Genomic DNA, 12,356 nt, shown 5'->3' with positions numbered 1-12,356 from the left:
GACCAATCACCTTGCGAGACATTCGACCTATGGTAAGGGGAGCTCGGAACAAAAAGGAGACCCGCCCCCTCCACGGCGAAACCAATGAAAACCTGGCGGAGGCGTGGTCAGGGCGGTGAAATCACGCCTCTCAAGGCAGGCCACGCCCTTCATTCTTGCTCAGCCTCACCCCAGGGAGCAAATCCGATTGCCGGGGCGACACCTCAAAGGGCGGGGCTGCAAACGTTCACAGTTGGAAAGAGCTCGCGGTCCGGGAGGAAGGCGGGGGAGCTGCTGGGCGGGGCTAGGCACTGTCCTACCTAAGGTGGAAAAGGCCAATGATTCTCCAGGCCGCCTCTCCGAGAAAAGTCATCTCGCGAACCTTTAAAATCCCTGCCTTCCGAGGCACCTCGGGGGACTAGGACTGACTGCCTCATCAGTCTTTTTCCTCCTTGCAAAAGTCCCGTTTTCTATTATGGGGATGTACCAAGTGAGACCGAGTAGGGTGAGCGAGTGGTGACCAGCACGCTGGTCACTGGCTGCTGCCCTCTTCGGCGTTAGCAAACTTCTAGCAAGATCGGAAGTCAGTACTAAATAACCTCTACATTTCCCCGCTGGCGCCGTTCCAGGGCCAGCGCCACATTCCCCAGTGGGGGCGCAATGGCCGCGCCCCCTCCCGCTGCGGACGGGTCTTTTGGTACCTGCAGTCCGAGGTGAGTCCCCTCCTTCCCACTTCACCCTTTCCAGCGCGTGCGTGCGCATGCGCGGAGCGCGGCGCGCGCAGCGGTTTGGCCGTTGGCTGTTCGGCCCTGGGATTCGCCGCGTCTCCGTGAGCAGTAGGCTCTGAACCGCGAGCCGCCGTGAGCTCTCGGATTCCAGCCGGCGCCAGCGAGCCCGGGGGCATCGCCCGCAGCGGCCAAGCTCATGGCCGGCTGAGCGGGACGCCGCCTCCGCCTCAGCCGCCGCCGCCGCCGCCGCCGCCTCCTCCTCCTCAGCCGGCGGCGGCCCGGGCCCAGCAGCCATGGCCGAAGACTACTGGGACGGGCGCCTGCGGCGAACTGGAGGAGAAGGAGGTCGCGCGGCCTCAGCCCGGGCCGCCGCCCCAGGCGCCACCGCGCCGGCCCCGCGGCACTGAGGTTGCTCGCGCGCCCCCGCCGGTGAGCGCGTTCACGAGGCATGGGGTGGGGGCTGCTCTTCCTGCAGAACCAACCCAGACCCCGGGCGGTGCCCAGGGGTCTGGGCTGCACCGCTGGCCTGTGCCCCCTCCCCCAGCGAGTTTCCCAGAATGCACCGGGGTGGGGGGTCATTCAGGGCCTCACTGACCTTGGCCCCGCCCTGGGCCTGGTCTGGGAGCTAGGGATGGGAAGTACTATGGGTGCTAGTGGGGAGTAGGGTGATCGAAGGACCGGGGGGTGTGTAAATGGGTGGCAGAGTGGTGAAAGACTAGAGGTTTGCTAACGGGGGCCTCAGCTGTGAGGGGGTCAGAGCATGTGGTAATAAGTCTTAACCGCTGTGTAAGGTTTTGAGGCTCAGTGTGTGCTAGCAGAGGGGCGGTGCTGGACCCGAGGATGAATAACAAGGAAGAGGACGTCAGAGGAGTGCTGAGATATGCAAATGGGGTTATAGCTGTAGAAAGGCCCTGTGGGTGTTGCTGGTGGATAGGTGGTAGAGGTGCTGGAAGGTTCGCTGGTGGGATCGGAGCTCTGAGGTCCTATGTGTGGTAAGGGAGTCACGATGGTGTTAACATGTGTATTTGTCCATGAGGGACTGCAGGGTTTGAGGATACAGTGTGCTCATAGAGGGCAGGGTCCAGTGTTGAGAGGGTGCCAGTGGGGTGGTAGCTCTCAAGGGTATGTGCATATGGTAATAAAGATCTGGGCAGTATAAGGCCCAGTATATTAATGAAGGCAAACCGGTGGAAGACCTGAGCCCTGTGCTAATAGGTATCAGAATTGTGGATATATGTGTATGGGGAGTGGGGATTGGTGGTCAGGGAAGAATCTTAGCATTGTAAGAGGTTCATTGTATTAAGGATCAAAATGGTGTGAGATGAGTTTGTATCTATGAGGTCAGGGGATGTGAAATTGTGTGTGTGTGTGTTAGACACTCAGTCGTGGCCGACTCTTTGCGACCCCTTGGATTGTAGCCCGCCAGGCTCCTCTGTCTGTGGGGATTCTCAAGGCAAGAATACTGGGGTGGGCTGCCGTGCCTTTTTTCAGGGGATCTTCCCACCCCAGGAATCGAACCTGGGTCTCCCACATAGAAGGCAGATTCTTTACTGTCTGAGCCACCAGGACGCCCTATAAAGAAGAGGCAGGGTAATGTATGAAGTTCTAGTGACTGCTCATGTGTGTTTAGTGACAGAAGTATGTAAATGTGTGTCAGTGTGGGGAGAATCAGAGCAGTATGAGCTCTGGAATATGCTAGTGAGTGTCAGAATATTGTAAAGATAGTGTGTTCCTGAGTGCCTGAGATTTGTTGAGGTTCCAGGCAGTGGCACCCCACTCCAGTACTCTTGCCTGGAAAATCACATGGATGGAGGAGCCTGGTGGGCTGCAGTCCATGGGGTCTCGAAGAGTCGGACACGACTGAGTGACTTCACTTTCGCTTTTCACTTTCATGCATTGGAGAAGGAAATGGCAACCCACTTTAGTGTTCTTGCCTGGAGAATCCCAGGGATGGGGGAGCCTGGTCTATGGGGTCACACAGAGTCGGACACGACTGAAGTGACTTAGCAGCAGCAGCAGGGAATGCTAATGGAGGATAGAGCTATGGAGAAGATCTTGTGTGCAATAAAGAAGATGAGGGCTGTGAAGGGACCCAGTTGTCAACCAACAGGGGTTATAGCTGAGGAAGAGTTGAAGCAAAGAGAAATAAAAGAAAAGAATATGTGATGGTCTAGGTGTGCTAAAGTGGATTAGAGCCATGGAGGGCTGAAGTGCGCTACTGGGACTCTGGGCTGGATGAAGATCTGTGTGTGCTAATGAGGGTCAGGCCATTATAGAACAGCGTGTTTGTGTGTCCCTGGAGAATGGGGCTGAGTACAGGTTCAGGGTGTGCTAATGGGGAGGCACTGTGAGGCCCGGTGCATGGTAATAGGGGTCAGGGTGAAGTGAAGGTCCAGCCTGTGCTGATGGGAAGTGGGGAGACAGGGTAGTGGGAGGACCAGAAGACATGTTAATAATGATCAGGCTGTGGAGGGGTCTGAGTATGGGCAAAAACAGGTTCAGGGATCTGCAAGATTCACTTTGTGTTAATGGGATTCAGGGCAGTGCGAAGGTCCAGTGAGTGCTAATGTAGGTTACTCTCTACAGCTGTAGAGGGTCCCAAGTGCATGTAAATAGGGATCAGAATCTTGCTGGGGAACAGTGAGTGCTGTGGAGAAGCTAACAGGCAGCATGTGGTGCTAAGAGTTAACTTAGAGGAGCCGGCTGGGTGCTAACAGAGTTCAGTGTTCTGTTGAGGCTTTGTATGCTAATAGGGTCAAAGATAAATAGGGACATTGCGGTGCTGTTGGCAGTTAAAATGCAGAGAAGCCTTCCTGAGGGTCCAGTGTGTACTGAAGGAAGCAGGACACTGAGAGTCCAGTGTGTGCTTCTGGGATGATGTGCCTGAACAGAATGAGGATGGTATGTTCCTATGGGAGTTACTAGAATGTGATCGTTGTGTCCTCAGTGGCTGGTGTGATGTGAGGTGGTGAGTATCCTTGGGTATGAAAATATTTTGAGGATGGAAACATCCCCTTGGAGAGTCAAAAAGAACATGTGCCCTTTTTTGAGTGTGGTTGTGTATCCAGTTTCTTGCTTCCTCATTCACTATTCTAAAATCTAAAAATCTGAGAAAACTGAGATGATATTTAAAAGTTTTATTGCATGTTAATGTTCAAGTGTCTCTGCTCACAGGACCTGGTGCAGGGTCCCCCTGCTGGGAGCATTGCATGAAACACAGGTTTTGTACCCCCATCTTCCTAAAATCTCCCCAAAAGTAAGCCCTGGAACATGTCCAGCCCTTGGAATTTCCACTTAGAGGTCATGGACCCATGGCTCCTTCTGGCTCCTTCCTCCATCCAGCCCTATTTACAATACACTCCCCCCACCCCCCTCAGATCCCCTATTCCCTTCCACAACAGGCAAAACAACTGGGTATCCATGCCATATGGACAGACACAAGAGTCTTTGGGGACTAGCCATGCTTCATCTTCCTCAGCCTCAGGTCCAGTGTTCACTCTCCTGGGTCTTTTTGCTCTTGTTATCCCAGGTTGGACTTCATCCTCTCTATTGAGGTCTTTTCTGCTAGGCTGGCCCCTCTACCCTTTTGGGGGTGATGAATTCAGGCAGGCAGAAGTGGGGTGTGGGGACCACTGGGGTAAGCACCTGATTTCACGGTAACAGATGATTCACTTCTCTACTCAAATCCAGCCCCAGCCCAGCCTCCTATCTAGCTTCCCTTGGGCCCAGGGCCATCTTAGGCCATGCTGTGAGTCCAGATGGTCCCTGGGCCAGGTCTTTCCCCCTCCTTGCTGGCCCAGAGCCAGGAGGAAGCAGAAGAAGGCCAGCCTAAGCCTTTTGGTGGCCCCGTTCCTGCCAGCAGCCCCATCTAGGTCATCATCTTGCCAATGCCAGTGTCCCTGGGCCACCTTGTCTGGGGTTGTTAATGAGTAGCAGGGACTCACCCTGACAAATGTTGGTCCTAGGTCCTTAGCTCTTGATTCATTAATTTCTGCCATGAGCACTTTTTGAGCACCTGCTCTGTATCAGTCACTGTTCCAGGTCCTTAGGATATAGCTGTGACCTAAACAGACATCCATCTATCCTGGCAGAGCTGATCTTCTAGTTATGGTGGTGAGGAGACAGTAAAGAATAAAGAAACCAATAAGTAGATGGTGTGATTTCTGAGGAGATGACAAGTGCTGAGGGGACAATTGACAAGGTGAGGGAGCTCAGGATGGTTCAGATTTTAAATAGGGTTATTCATGGTTATCTATGAAAAAAAGTGATATTTGAGCAGTGGCCTAAAGGGGGTGAGGGGGTGAGCTACTTTGAAATCTAGTGGAAGAGTATTCTAAGTACTGGAAACAGCCACTGCAAAGGCCCTGAGGAGGGACTTCTAGTTGCAGAACAGCAATGAGCAGCGAGGTGAGGCCAGAAGGGTAGTAGTGTGAGTGGGGTAAGACCTTGTGGGCCACATGAAGGACTGAGATGTTTATTTGGGGTGATAAGGGACACATAGTACATTCTTAGCTAGACAAGAAATGTGACCTGGCTTGTAAAAATCTCGGTGGGACCCTGTGGTCCAAACCGGATGGAACCTTTCCAGCAACTCTCAGGACAGCTGGTGTACTTTGAGATCCCCCCACAACCCCACCCAGTAGTTGGGTCTGGGCAGGAAACCTCTCCCTCTCCCTGCACCCCTCATCTGGGTAGCCCAGTGGGGTAGTCCACTAGTCACCTTGACGATGGTTGCTGGGGGAGGATGGTTGCTGGGGGAGGCGGGAGGGACCTTGTGGCCACAGGGAGCGTTTTGCCCTGGCAGTTGGGGGTGATGTGGGGCTGGTGCCAGCGGAACATGCCATTGTATGGACATCCCTGGGGCCGTGTCAGTGGTCTCAGGGTCCTGAGAGAGTCCCCCACCTCACCAATGGCTGGGTCCATCAGTGCCGCTGCACCTGAGAATGCCTGCTGTAGAGCCCTCTGCTCCCACAGTGAGGCTGCCCCCAAAGGGGCCAACACTTCACCAGTTGTGCCCTTTCCCTCAGCCAGCCACCCAAGCCTTAGTACCCAGGTGGGCTCTTAGGAGCAGGGTCTGCTGGGTCTGGTTGGTGTAGGTGGCAGGCACTGACTGAGCTCTCCATCCGTGCCAGGTTTCCAGGAATCCTGCGTGATTCCAGGGTTCCACAGTGGTTGGGTGGGCACTGCCGCAGGTTCCTGTCAGTGCGCCTCACTGGGTTTTAGGGGGCCCATGAGGGTCAGGCGACTGCTAGGGTGGGACCCATTCCCATCCCTACGCCCTGCTCAGGTCGCCATGGATCGGATGAAGAAGATCAAACGGCAGCTGTCAATGACACTCCGAGGGGGCCGAGGTATAGATAAGACCAATGGTGCCCCTGAACAGATAGGCCTGGATGAGAGTGGCGGGGGCGGCGGCAGTGACCTTGGAGAGGCCCCCACACGTGCTGCCCCTGGGGAACCTCGCTCTGTACGGGGCCCACTCAGCTCTGCACCAGGTGGGTCCACTGACCATTCCCGCTCCTAGCCTGGTCCCCAGGGGTGCTGCCTGCCAACCGATTTCTTCTTAGACTTGTATTATTTTCACTTTCCTTTCTCCATTTTCTCCCCCACCTCTGCCATCCTTGCTCAACACCCTCTATCTCTTGTCCATCTGTGCCCCTTTCCTTGGCTTTGTGCCCAGGTCTCGGGGGGAGGAAGGGTACCCCGCCTGACACAGCTGCCCCAAGCCTCCCTCTGCCCTTCTGCGCTCTGTGACAGCCCCTTCAGGCCTCCTGGCACCTGCCTGCCCCAGGCCTGCCTTCCCAGGGCATTCGGCTACTTCTGCCGCTGCCTGCCCACTGGCCCTGGGCAAGCCACAGTCTCAGCTCGCCGCTGACACGGGGTGCTCCACTAGGTGACTATTGCCCCCCCTGCCCAATTCAACCTGTCTTGACCTGTGTGAACCTCCCGGGGTCTCCCCACCCTCTTCCCTGAGGAACTCCAGGCTGCTCTGGAGTCCATGTGCGTAAATGTGCGATGAGGGAATGTGTTATGGGGGTGGGGGGATTTGTCCTGGGGCTCCTGAGCCCACCTGGTGTGCCCTCCCCCTGTCCCCACTACCAGAGATTGTGCATGAGGACTTGAAGATGGGGTCTGACGGGGAAAGTGACCAGGCTTCAGCCACGTCCTCCGATGAGGTGCAGTCACCAGTGAGGGTGCGCATGCGCAACCATCCCCCACGCAAGATCTCCACTGAGGTGCTTAACTCCCTGTCCGGGCAGTGGTGGGGCTGGAAAAAAAGGGTTAGATATGGAGATTTGTAGTTGATGGTCCTGTTTCTCCCCCATCTTGCCTGCTAGGACATCAACAAGCGCCTATCACTACCAGCTGACATCCGGCTGCCTGAGGGCTACCTTGAGAAGCTGACCCTCAACAGCCCCATCTTTGACAAGCCCCTCAGCCGCCGTCTCCGCCGTGTCAGCTTGGTGAGCATCTTCTATTTCTGTCCTCTTTTCCTCCTCCCAGTCCCTTCCGCTGAGCCTACTTCAGTCTCCCTCCTTTACCCGACAGTCTGAGATCGGCTTTGGGAAACTGGAGACCTACATCAAGTTGGACAAGCTGGGAGAGGTGAGAGACAGCCAGGAGACCCATGGTAAGGCTGGGGATCAGTGGGAACTCCGTGTAGCCTCATAGCTTCTCTCCTGTCACTGTTCCTCACATCCCAGGGTACCTATGCCACTGTCTACAAAGGCAAAAGCAAGCTCACAGACAACCTTGTGGCACTCAAGGAGATCAGACTGGAACACGAAGAGGGGGCACCCTGCACCGCCATCCGGGAAGGTACAGGTCCCACCCCATCTGTTCCAGGCTTCCCAGGCTCTCCCCATGGTGTGTATGTGCACATACACACCCATAGTGAGGACAGGACTGGGGGTTCTGGGACTTCTCTCGTGGTGCTCTGGGCTTCATGAAAAAGTGCTCATCATCCACATATCCAGATAATAAATCAGGGTAACCAGGAGTCTTCCTGTGTTGAGAAGAGTCAGGTAAATTGTTTGCTTTGGTTCTGGGAATATCCCTGAAGTGCTCACCAGTTTACTTGACATGGAATGAGTCTGAATTGTATAGAAAATTGAGTGTACAAACTCATTTTTACATGAAGCTGCAGGTCTGTATACTGAGGGTTGGAACAAGGGCCCTTTCCAAAGCCAAAAACTGGTTGTAAAGATCTAGTGTCACGTAAGCTTAAGGCTGCGATCCCAGGTTCTGGCTCTGCATGTCTGGAACTTGGGAACACACCTTCTTCCTGATAGCAGGTGGGTTGGAGCTGGGTTGGAGTGGACTGTGAGCCACCATCCCAAACCACACAGGGAAAGGAGGAAACCCTGGGCTTGACCCTGTCTAGTCCTCCTCCTCGCCTCTGTCCTGAGTATGGGCCTTGATTCGTCCCCCGTCCCAACTCCCTGCTTCCTGCAGTGTCCCTGCTCAAGGACCTCAAACACGCCAACATCGTCACGCTACATGACATTATTCACACGGAGAAGTCCCTCACCCTTGTCTTTGAGTACCTGGTAAGGTTGGGTGGCCATGGGTCCTGGGGGAGGTGGGGAGATGGCCAGGAGCCATAGGACGTGACCCTCTTTCCTCTACCTGCTCTTCTCTCCTCAGGACAAGGACCTGAAGCAGTACCTGGATGACTGTGGGAACATCATCAACATGCACAACGTGAAAGTGGGTGTGGGGCAGGAAGCAGGGGCACAAGGGGGCCCCCACTCACCCACTCCACCCCACAAATCTCCCAGAAACAGACGTTTCCCGTTTGGCTTTTTTGCTGGGAGCCCTTGAAGGGCGTTGGGACCCTATCCTCTATTTGTGAGACAAGGCTCTGGGCTCAGTGCTTGTGTTTGGGAGGGGGAGCAGTGCCTGCTTGGGGTCAGGCTGCTGGCTACTCTTTGACCTCTGCCTGCCGTTCCTGGGTCCCCAGCTGTTCCTGTTCCAGCTGCTCCGTGGCCTGGCCTACTGCCACCGGCAGAAGGTGCTACACCGAGACCTCAAGCCACAGAACCTACTCATCAATGAGCGAGGAGAGCTCAAGCTGGCTGACTTCGGTACCCGTGGCCTCCCCCTTCATCCCAGTGATCCCCCAACCTTACTCTCCCAGCCCCTCCTTCCCCCTGACCACCTGTCTCAGTCCCTCCCCTTCAGCCTCTCTAAGCTTCACTTGGGAAACCCTCAGTCCCAACTACATTCTCCCCCAGACAGCCCATGACCTCCTCAATTCCAGCTGCTCATTATCTCCACCTATCAGGCCTGGCCCGGGCCAAGTCAATTCCAACGAAGACCTACTCCAACGAGGTGGTAACACTGTGGTACCGGCCCCCTGACATCCTGCTCGGGTCCACGGACTACTCCACTCAGATTGACATGTGGTAAGGACAGGCTGAAGTGTGGCAGGGGCCACGCAGTAAAGGGGAGTGGCTTGGTCACAACAGCCAACCAGCCAACTACCTGCCTATTCACTGTGCTCTCCCTGCCCAGGGGTGTGGGCTGCATCTTCTATGAGATGGCCACAGGCCGGCCCCTCTTCCCAGGCTCCACAGTGGAGGAGCAGCTGCACTTCATCTTCCGCATCTTGGGTAAGGAGGCATGAACCCTAGGAACTGTGGGGACATGCAGGGAGGCCCTGTGAGATGCTTAGGATAACTCCGTTTCCCCACCAGGAACCCCAAATGAAGATACGTGGCCAGGCATCCTGTCCAATGAAGAGTTCAGGACATACAACTACCCCAAGTACCGAGCCGAGGCCCTTTTGAGCCATGCACCCCGGTGAGGCTGGTGGGTGGGTGGCTGTTAGGGGCCAGAGTACCCAAACTCAGTTTAAAACAGGTCCCCTTGTCCTTGAGGTAGAGTTGACAGCGACGGGGCTGACCTCCTCACCAAGCTGCTGCAGGTGAGACCACCTTCCTGGGCCACCCTAGGGGGCTAGCGGATTCCAGGTGTGGGGAAACAGAGCTACAGGGGCAGGGTCTGGGGCAGGGAAGAAGAGAAGCCTACTTGTTGAAAGTGTCAATACTCCCCCACCCCAACACACACTCAGTTTGAAGGTCGCAATCGGATCTCCGCAGAGGATGCCATGAAACATCCATTCTTCCTCAGTCTGGGGGATCGGATCCACAAACTTCCTGACAGTGAGTGGGGCTGGGGAGTGGACTAGCTGGTGGGGTGCTTTAGGGAACAGGATTTCTGCAGATAGCTGGGCAGTTGTGTTGAGTTCTAGCTGTGCCACCTCTGATGGGGTGAGGCATATGCCCTTGTTCACATATGTGATATGTTGTTTTTTACAAAAAAGTTTTTTAGCTTTCAGTTTCTTTTACATTTCATGGAAATTTTCAAACATAAAACCTGACAGAACATCCATCACTTTACCTTAAAATGCCATATATTTATATATTAAACCAAGTAATATGGTCTATTATATATTGAACCAAATAATAAGTCCCCAGTACTCTAACAAGTGATCAACTCATGGCCACAGTGGTTTTATCTATATTCACTCTGATTATTTTAAATCAAGTCTCAGATCCATTATTCATCTATACAATTTTAGCATGTACCTCTAAAATATTTTCTTAAACACAACAATAATACAATGGTCACACTAAAAAAAACACACATCGGATTAATCTCAGTAACAACCCAGACATCATCCATCATCTAGACTTAACAGGTGGTAATTGCAATACCACTGTCACACTTGACAAAATTACTAATTTCTCAGTGTCATGTAATAGTCTACATTCCATTTTCCCTAGTAGCTGGTTTGTGTGTGGGATTATTTGGCCGATGAAAGTCAAGACTCAAAGAAAATTAGAAAATTTTCTAATTGCCCGGATGGGGTCACACGGGAGGTGGTCCTGGATTGCCTCATGGGTCATGCCCCACTTCTGTCTCTCCTCCACCCACAGCTACTTCCATATTTGCACTAAAGGAGATCCAGCTACAAAAGGAGGCCAGCATTCGATCTTCGTCAATGCCTGACTCAGGTAAGTGTAGGTGTGACCCTTGCCCTCTTCCCTGCCCCCTGGCTCCCGTCCACTTACCTGCTTGCTCACCAACAGCCATCCGCTCTGCTTTCCCCTGCAGGCAGGCCAGCTTATCGAGTGGTGGACACCGAATTCTAAGCCACAGACCGAGGCCCCAGCAGGCAGCAGCTGGAGGGATGCCACACCCCTCTCACAGGGCAGCCCCCAACTGCATCCTCCCTGCTTGCTGCCTGCCTACCTGCCTGACTCATGCTCCCATGCCCACACGTCCCCTGCTGCCTGTCTGAACATCCGACCATTGGCCTGTTGGCCCACCCATTGGCCTGTCTGCTGGGTGCTAACAAAGCTCTCATCGCTCCTTCACCTGGTCTGTCTGTCTGTCTGTCTGTGTCTCTTTCTCTCTCTGTCTTGGTAGTTGCTGGTGGACAGCGTGGCCGTGCCAGCCTCCCACACTGAAGCCAGGCCTAGACCTCTCCCCATCATACCCTCCCCCAGGACCACTACCCCATGGCCATCCAGGGGTCTGGAGCTAGCCCAGGCTGGGGATCTCGACTCAGACAAGACATGGTGATGCCTTGGGTCTGAGGCTCCCCTTCCTGCTTTCCTGCCTCATGTTGTGTGGGCCTTGTTTGTTTGTTTCATTCATTGTTGTTTTTTTAATTATTTTAAATGAGGTTTTCATTTTTTAAATGCAATATCTCTGTATACAGACTGCTGGGCCCCACTCACTGTGTGTGGCCCTCCCACAGTATTTTGTGCAATGAAGCCCTGCTCCCAGCCTTTTCATGGCAGGGACATAGCCCCTATTCAGAACCCTGATCATCACCAGACCCTGGGGTCAGCTAAGGGAAAGCATGCCTTGACAACTCGCCTTCCAACCCCCACCTGCCATCCCCAGCCACAGGGGGACTTGGGGACTACTGGAGACTCTCTGGGAGATGGATGAGGTGGGGGGCCCCCACTCTTTCCCTCCTGCAGTCCCATAGCTGGGGCTTCCTTCTCAGGGTCTCCCTAGCCCAGCCCTCCTGCCCCCATCCCGCACGGTGCTGTTGAGTAGGGGCCCTGCCAGGAACTGACCAACTCAGCAATGGAGCCATAGTGTATATATGCGCACAAGCAGGGACAGAGGGGCGCATGGGAGGTTGTGCCCAGGCATTACCCCATAACCTCTGGGAAAAGTGAGACAGGGCAGGGACAGTCTCTGGGGTCAATTCCCAGATGGGTGGTTACCTTCCCTTCCTCCACTCTAAACCCTGGGGCCCTCAGATGGGGTGGGAGGGCAGGGGCAGGGGCCCTCCTAGGGGAGTTGGGAGGGGTGGGTTCCTGAATGCACCGTAATCGCTGTATGAAATATTAAAAAGTCTAAAGTGAAAAACCTGATTGCAAATCCCTGTGGGGGTGGGCTCAACCCAGGGTGAGTACTGGGACCTTGGAGAATTCACACTGGGTGCCTATTGTCTAGAAGAGCACTGCGAGTGGGCCAGGGATGTGTCAGGACTATGAAAAAGCATCTGAGGGGTTGCACATACCATGGTGGAACATAATAGCAGGTAGAGCAGGCTGTATAGAGGATGGGCTAAGGATTGAGCAGAGAGGAATTAGATTTACCCCAGAATATGAAACCAGA

General features: G+C 54.4%; 1 protein-coding gene across 10 annotated transcripts; it reads left to right on the top strand.

Annotated features, from left to right (window-relative positions):
* The first annotated feature begins 241 nt into the window (after positions 1–241).
* CDK16 (cyclin dependent kinase 16) lies at positions 242–12,104 on the top strand. 10 transcript variants are annotated; one of them, XM_070290230.1, is made up of 17 exons: positions 372–692; positions 5,995–6,202; positions 6,465–6,600; positions 6,810–6,943; positions 7,046–7,171; positions 7,257–7,313; positions 7,412–7,526; positions 8,163–8,257; positions 8,355–8,417; positions 8,671–8,794; positions 8,995–9,115; positions 9,225–9,322; positions 9,407–9,512; positions 9,594–9,636; positions 9,784–9,874; positions 10,652–10,729; positions 10,830–11,092. In XM_070290230.1, exons 2-17 carry the CDS (start codon positions 6,101–6,103, stop codon positions 10,865–10,867), a joined length of 1,527 nt encoding a protein of 508 aa, XP_070146331.1. In that variant the 5' UTR covers positions 372–692; positions 5,995–6,100; the 3' UTR covers positions 10,868–11,092. The 10 variants fall into 10 exon arrangements, with proteins under 10 accessions (XP_070146335.1, XP_070146333.1, XP_070146331.1 ...); XM_070290228.1 differs by lacking the exon at positions 10,830–11,092 and adding an exon at positions 11,145–12,104 and having other exon boundaries at positions 392–692; XM_070290227.1 differs by lacking the exons at positions 372–692; positions 10,830–11,092 and adding exons at positions 722–1,136; positions 11,145–12,104.
* The last annotated feature ends 252 nt before the right edge of the window (positions 12,105–12,356 follow it).

This window comes from Ovis canadensis, chromosome X (genome assembly GCF_042477335.2).
Source record: "Ovis canadensis isolate MfBH-ARS-UI-01 breed Bighorn chromosome X, ARS-UI_OviCan_v2, whole genome shotgun sequence".
Lineage (NCBI taxonomy): Eukaryota > Metazoa > Chordata > Mammalia > Artiodactyla > Bovidae > Ovis > Ovis canadensis.
The sequence above is the reverse complement of the archived record's forward strand: the minus strand, read 5'-3'. Positions and strand labels throughout refer to the sequence as shown.

What these genes read in the sequence shown, in the direction of transcription:
- CDK16 (XM_070290225.1), top strand. Translation starts at nt 5,938, where the DNA reads ATGAGGGTCAGGCGACTGCTAGGGTGGGACCCATTCCCATCCCTACGC. An exon ending in CTTTTGAGCCATGCACCCCG is followed by an intron (nt 9,513 to 9,593) that starts GTGAGGCTGGTG and finishes TCCTTGAGGTAG; the next exon opens with AGTTGACAGCGACGGGGCTG. An exon ending in GATCCACAAACTTCCTGACA is followed by an intron (nt 9,875 to 10,651) that starts GTGAGTGGGGCT and finishes CTCCACCCACAG; the next exon opens with CTACTTCCATATTTGCACTA.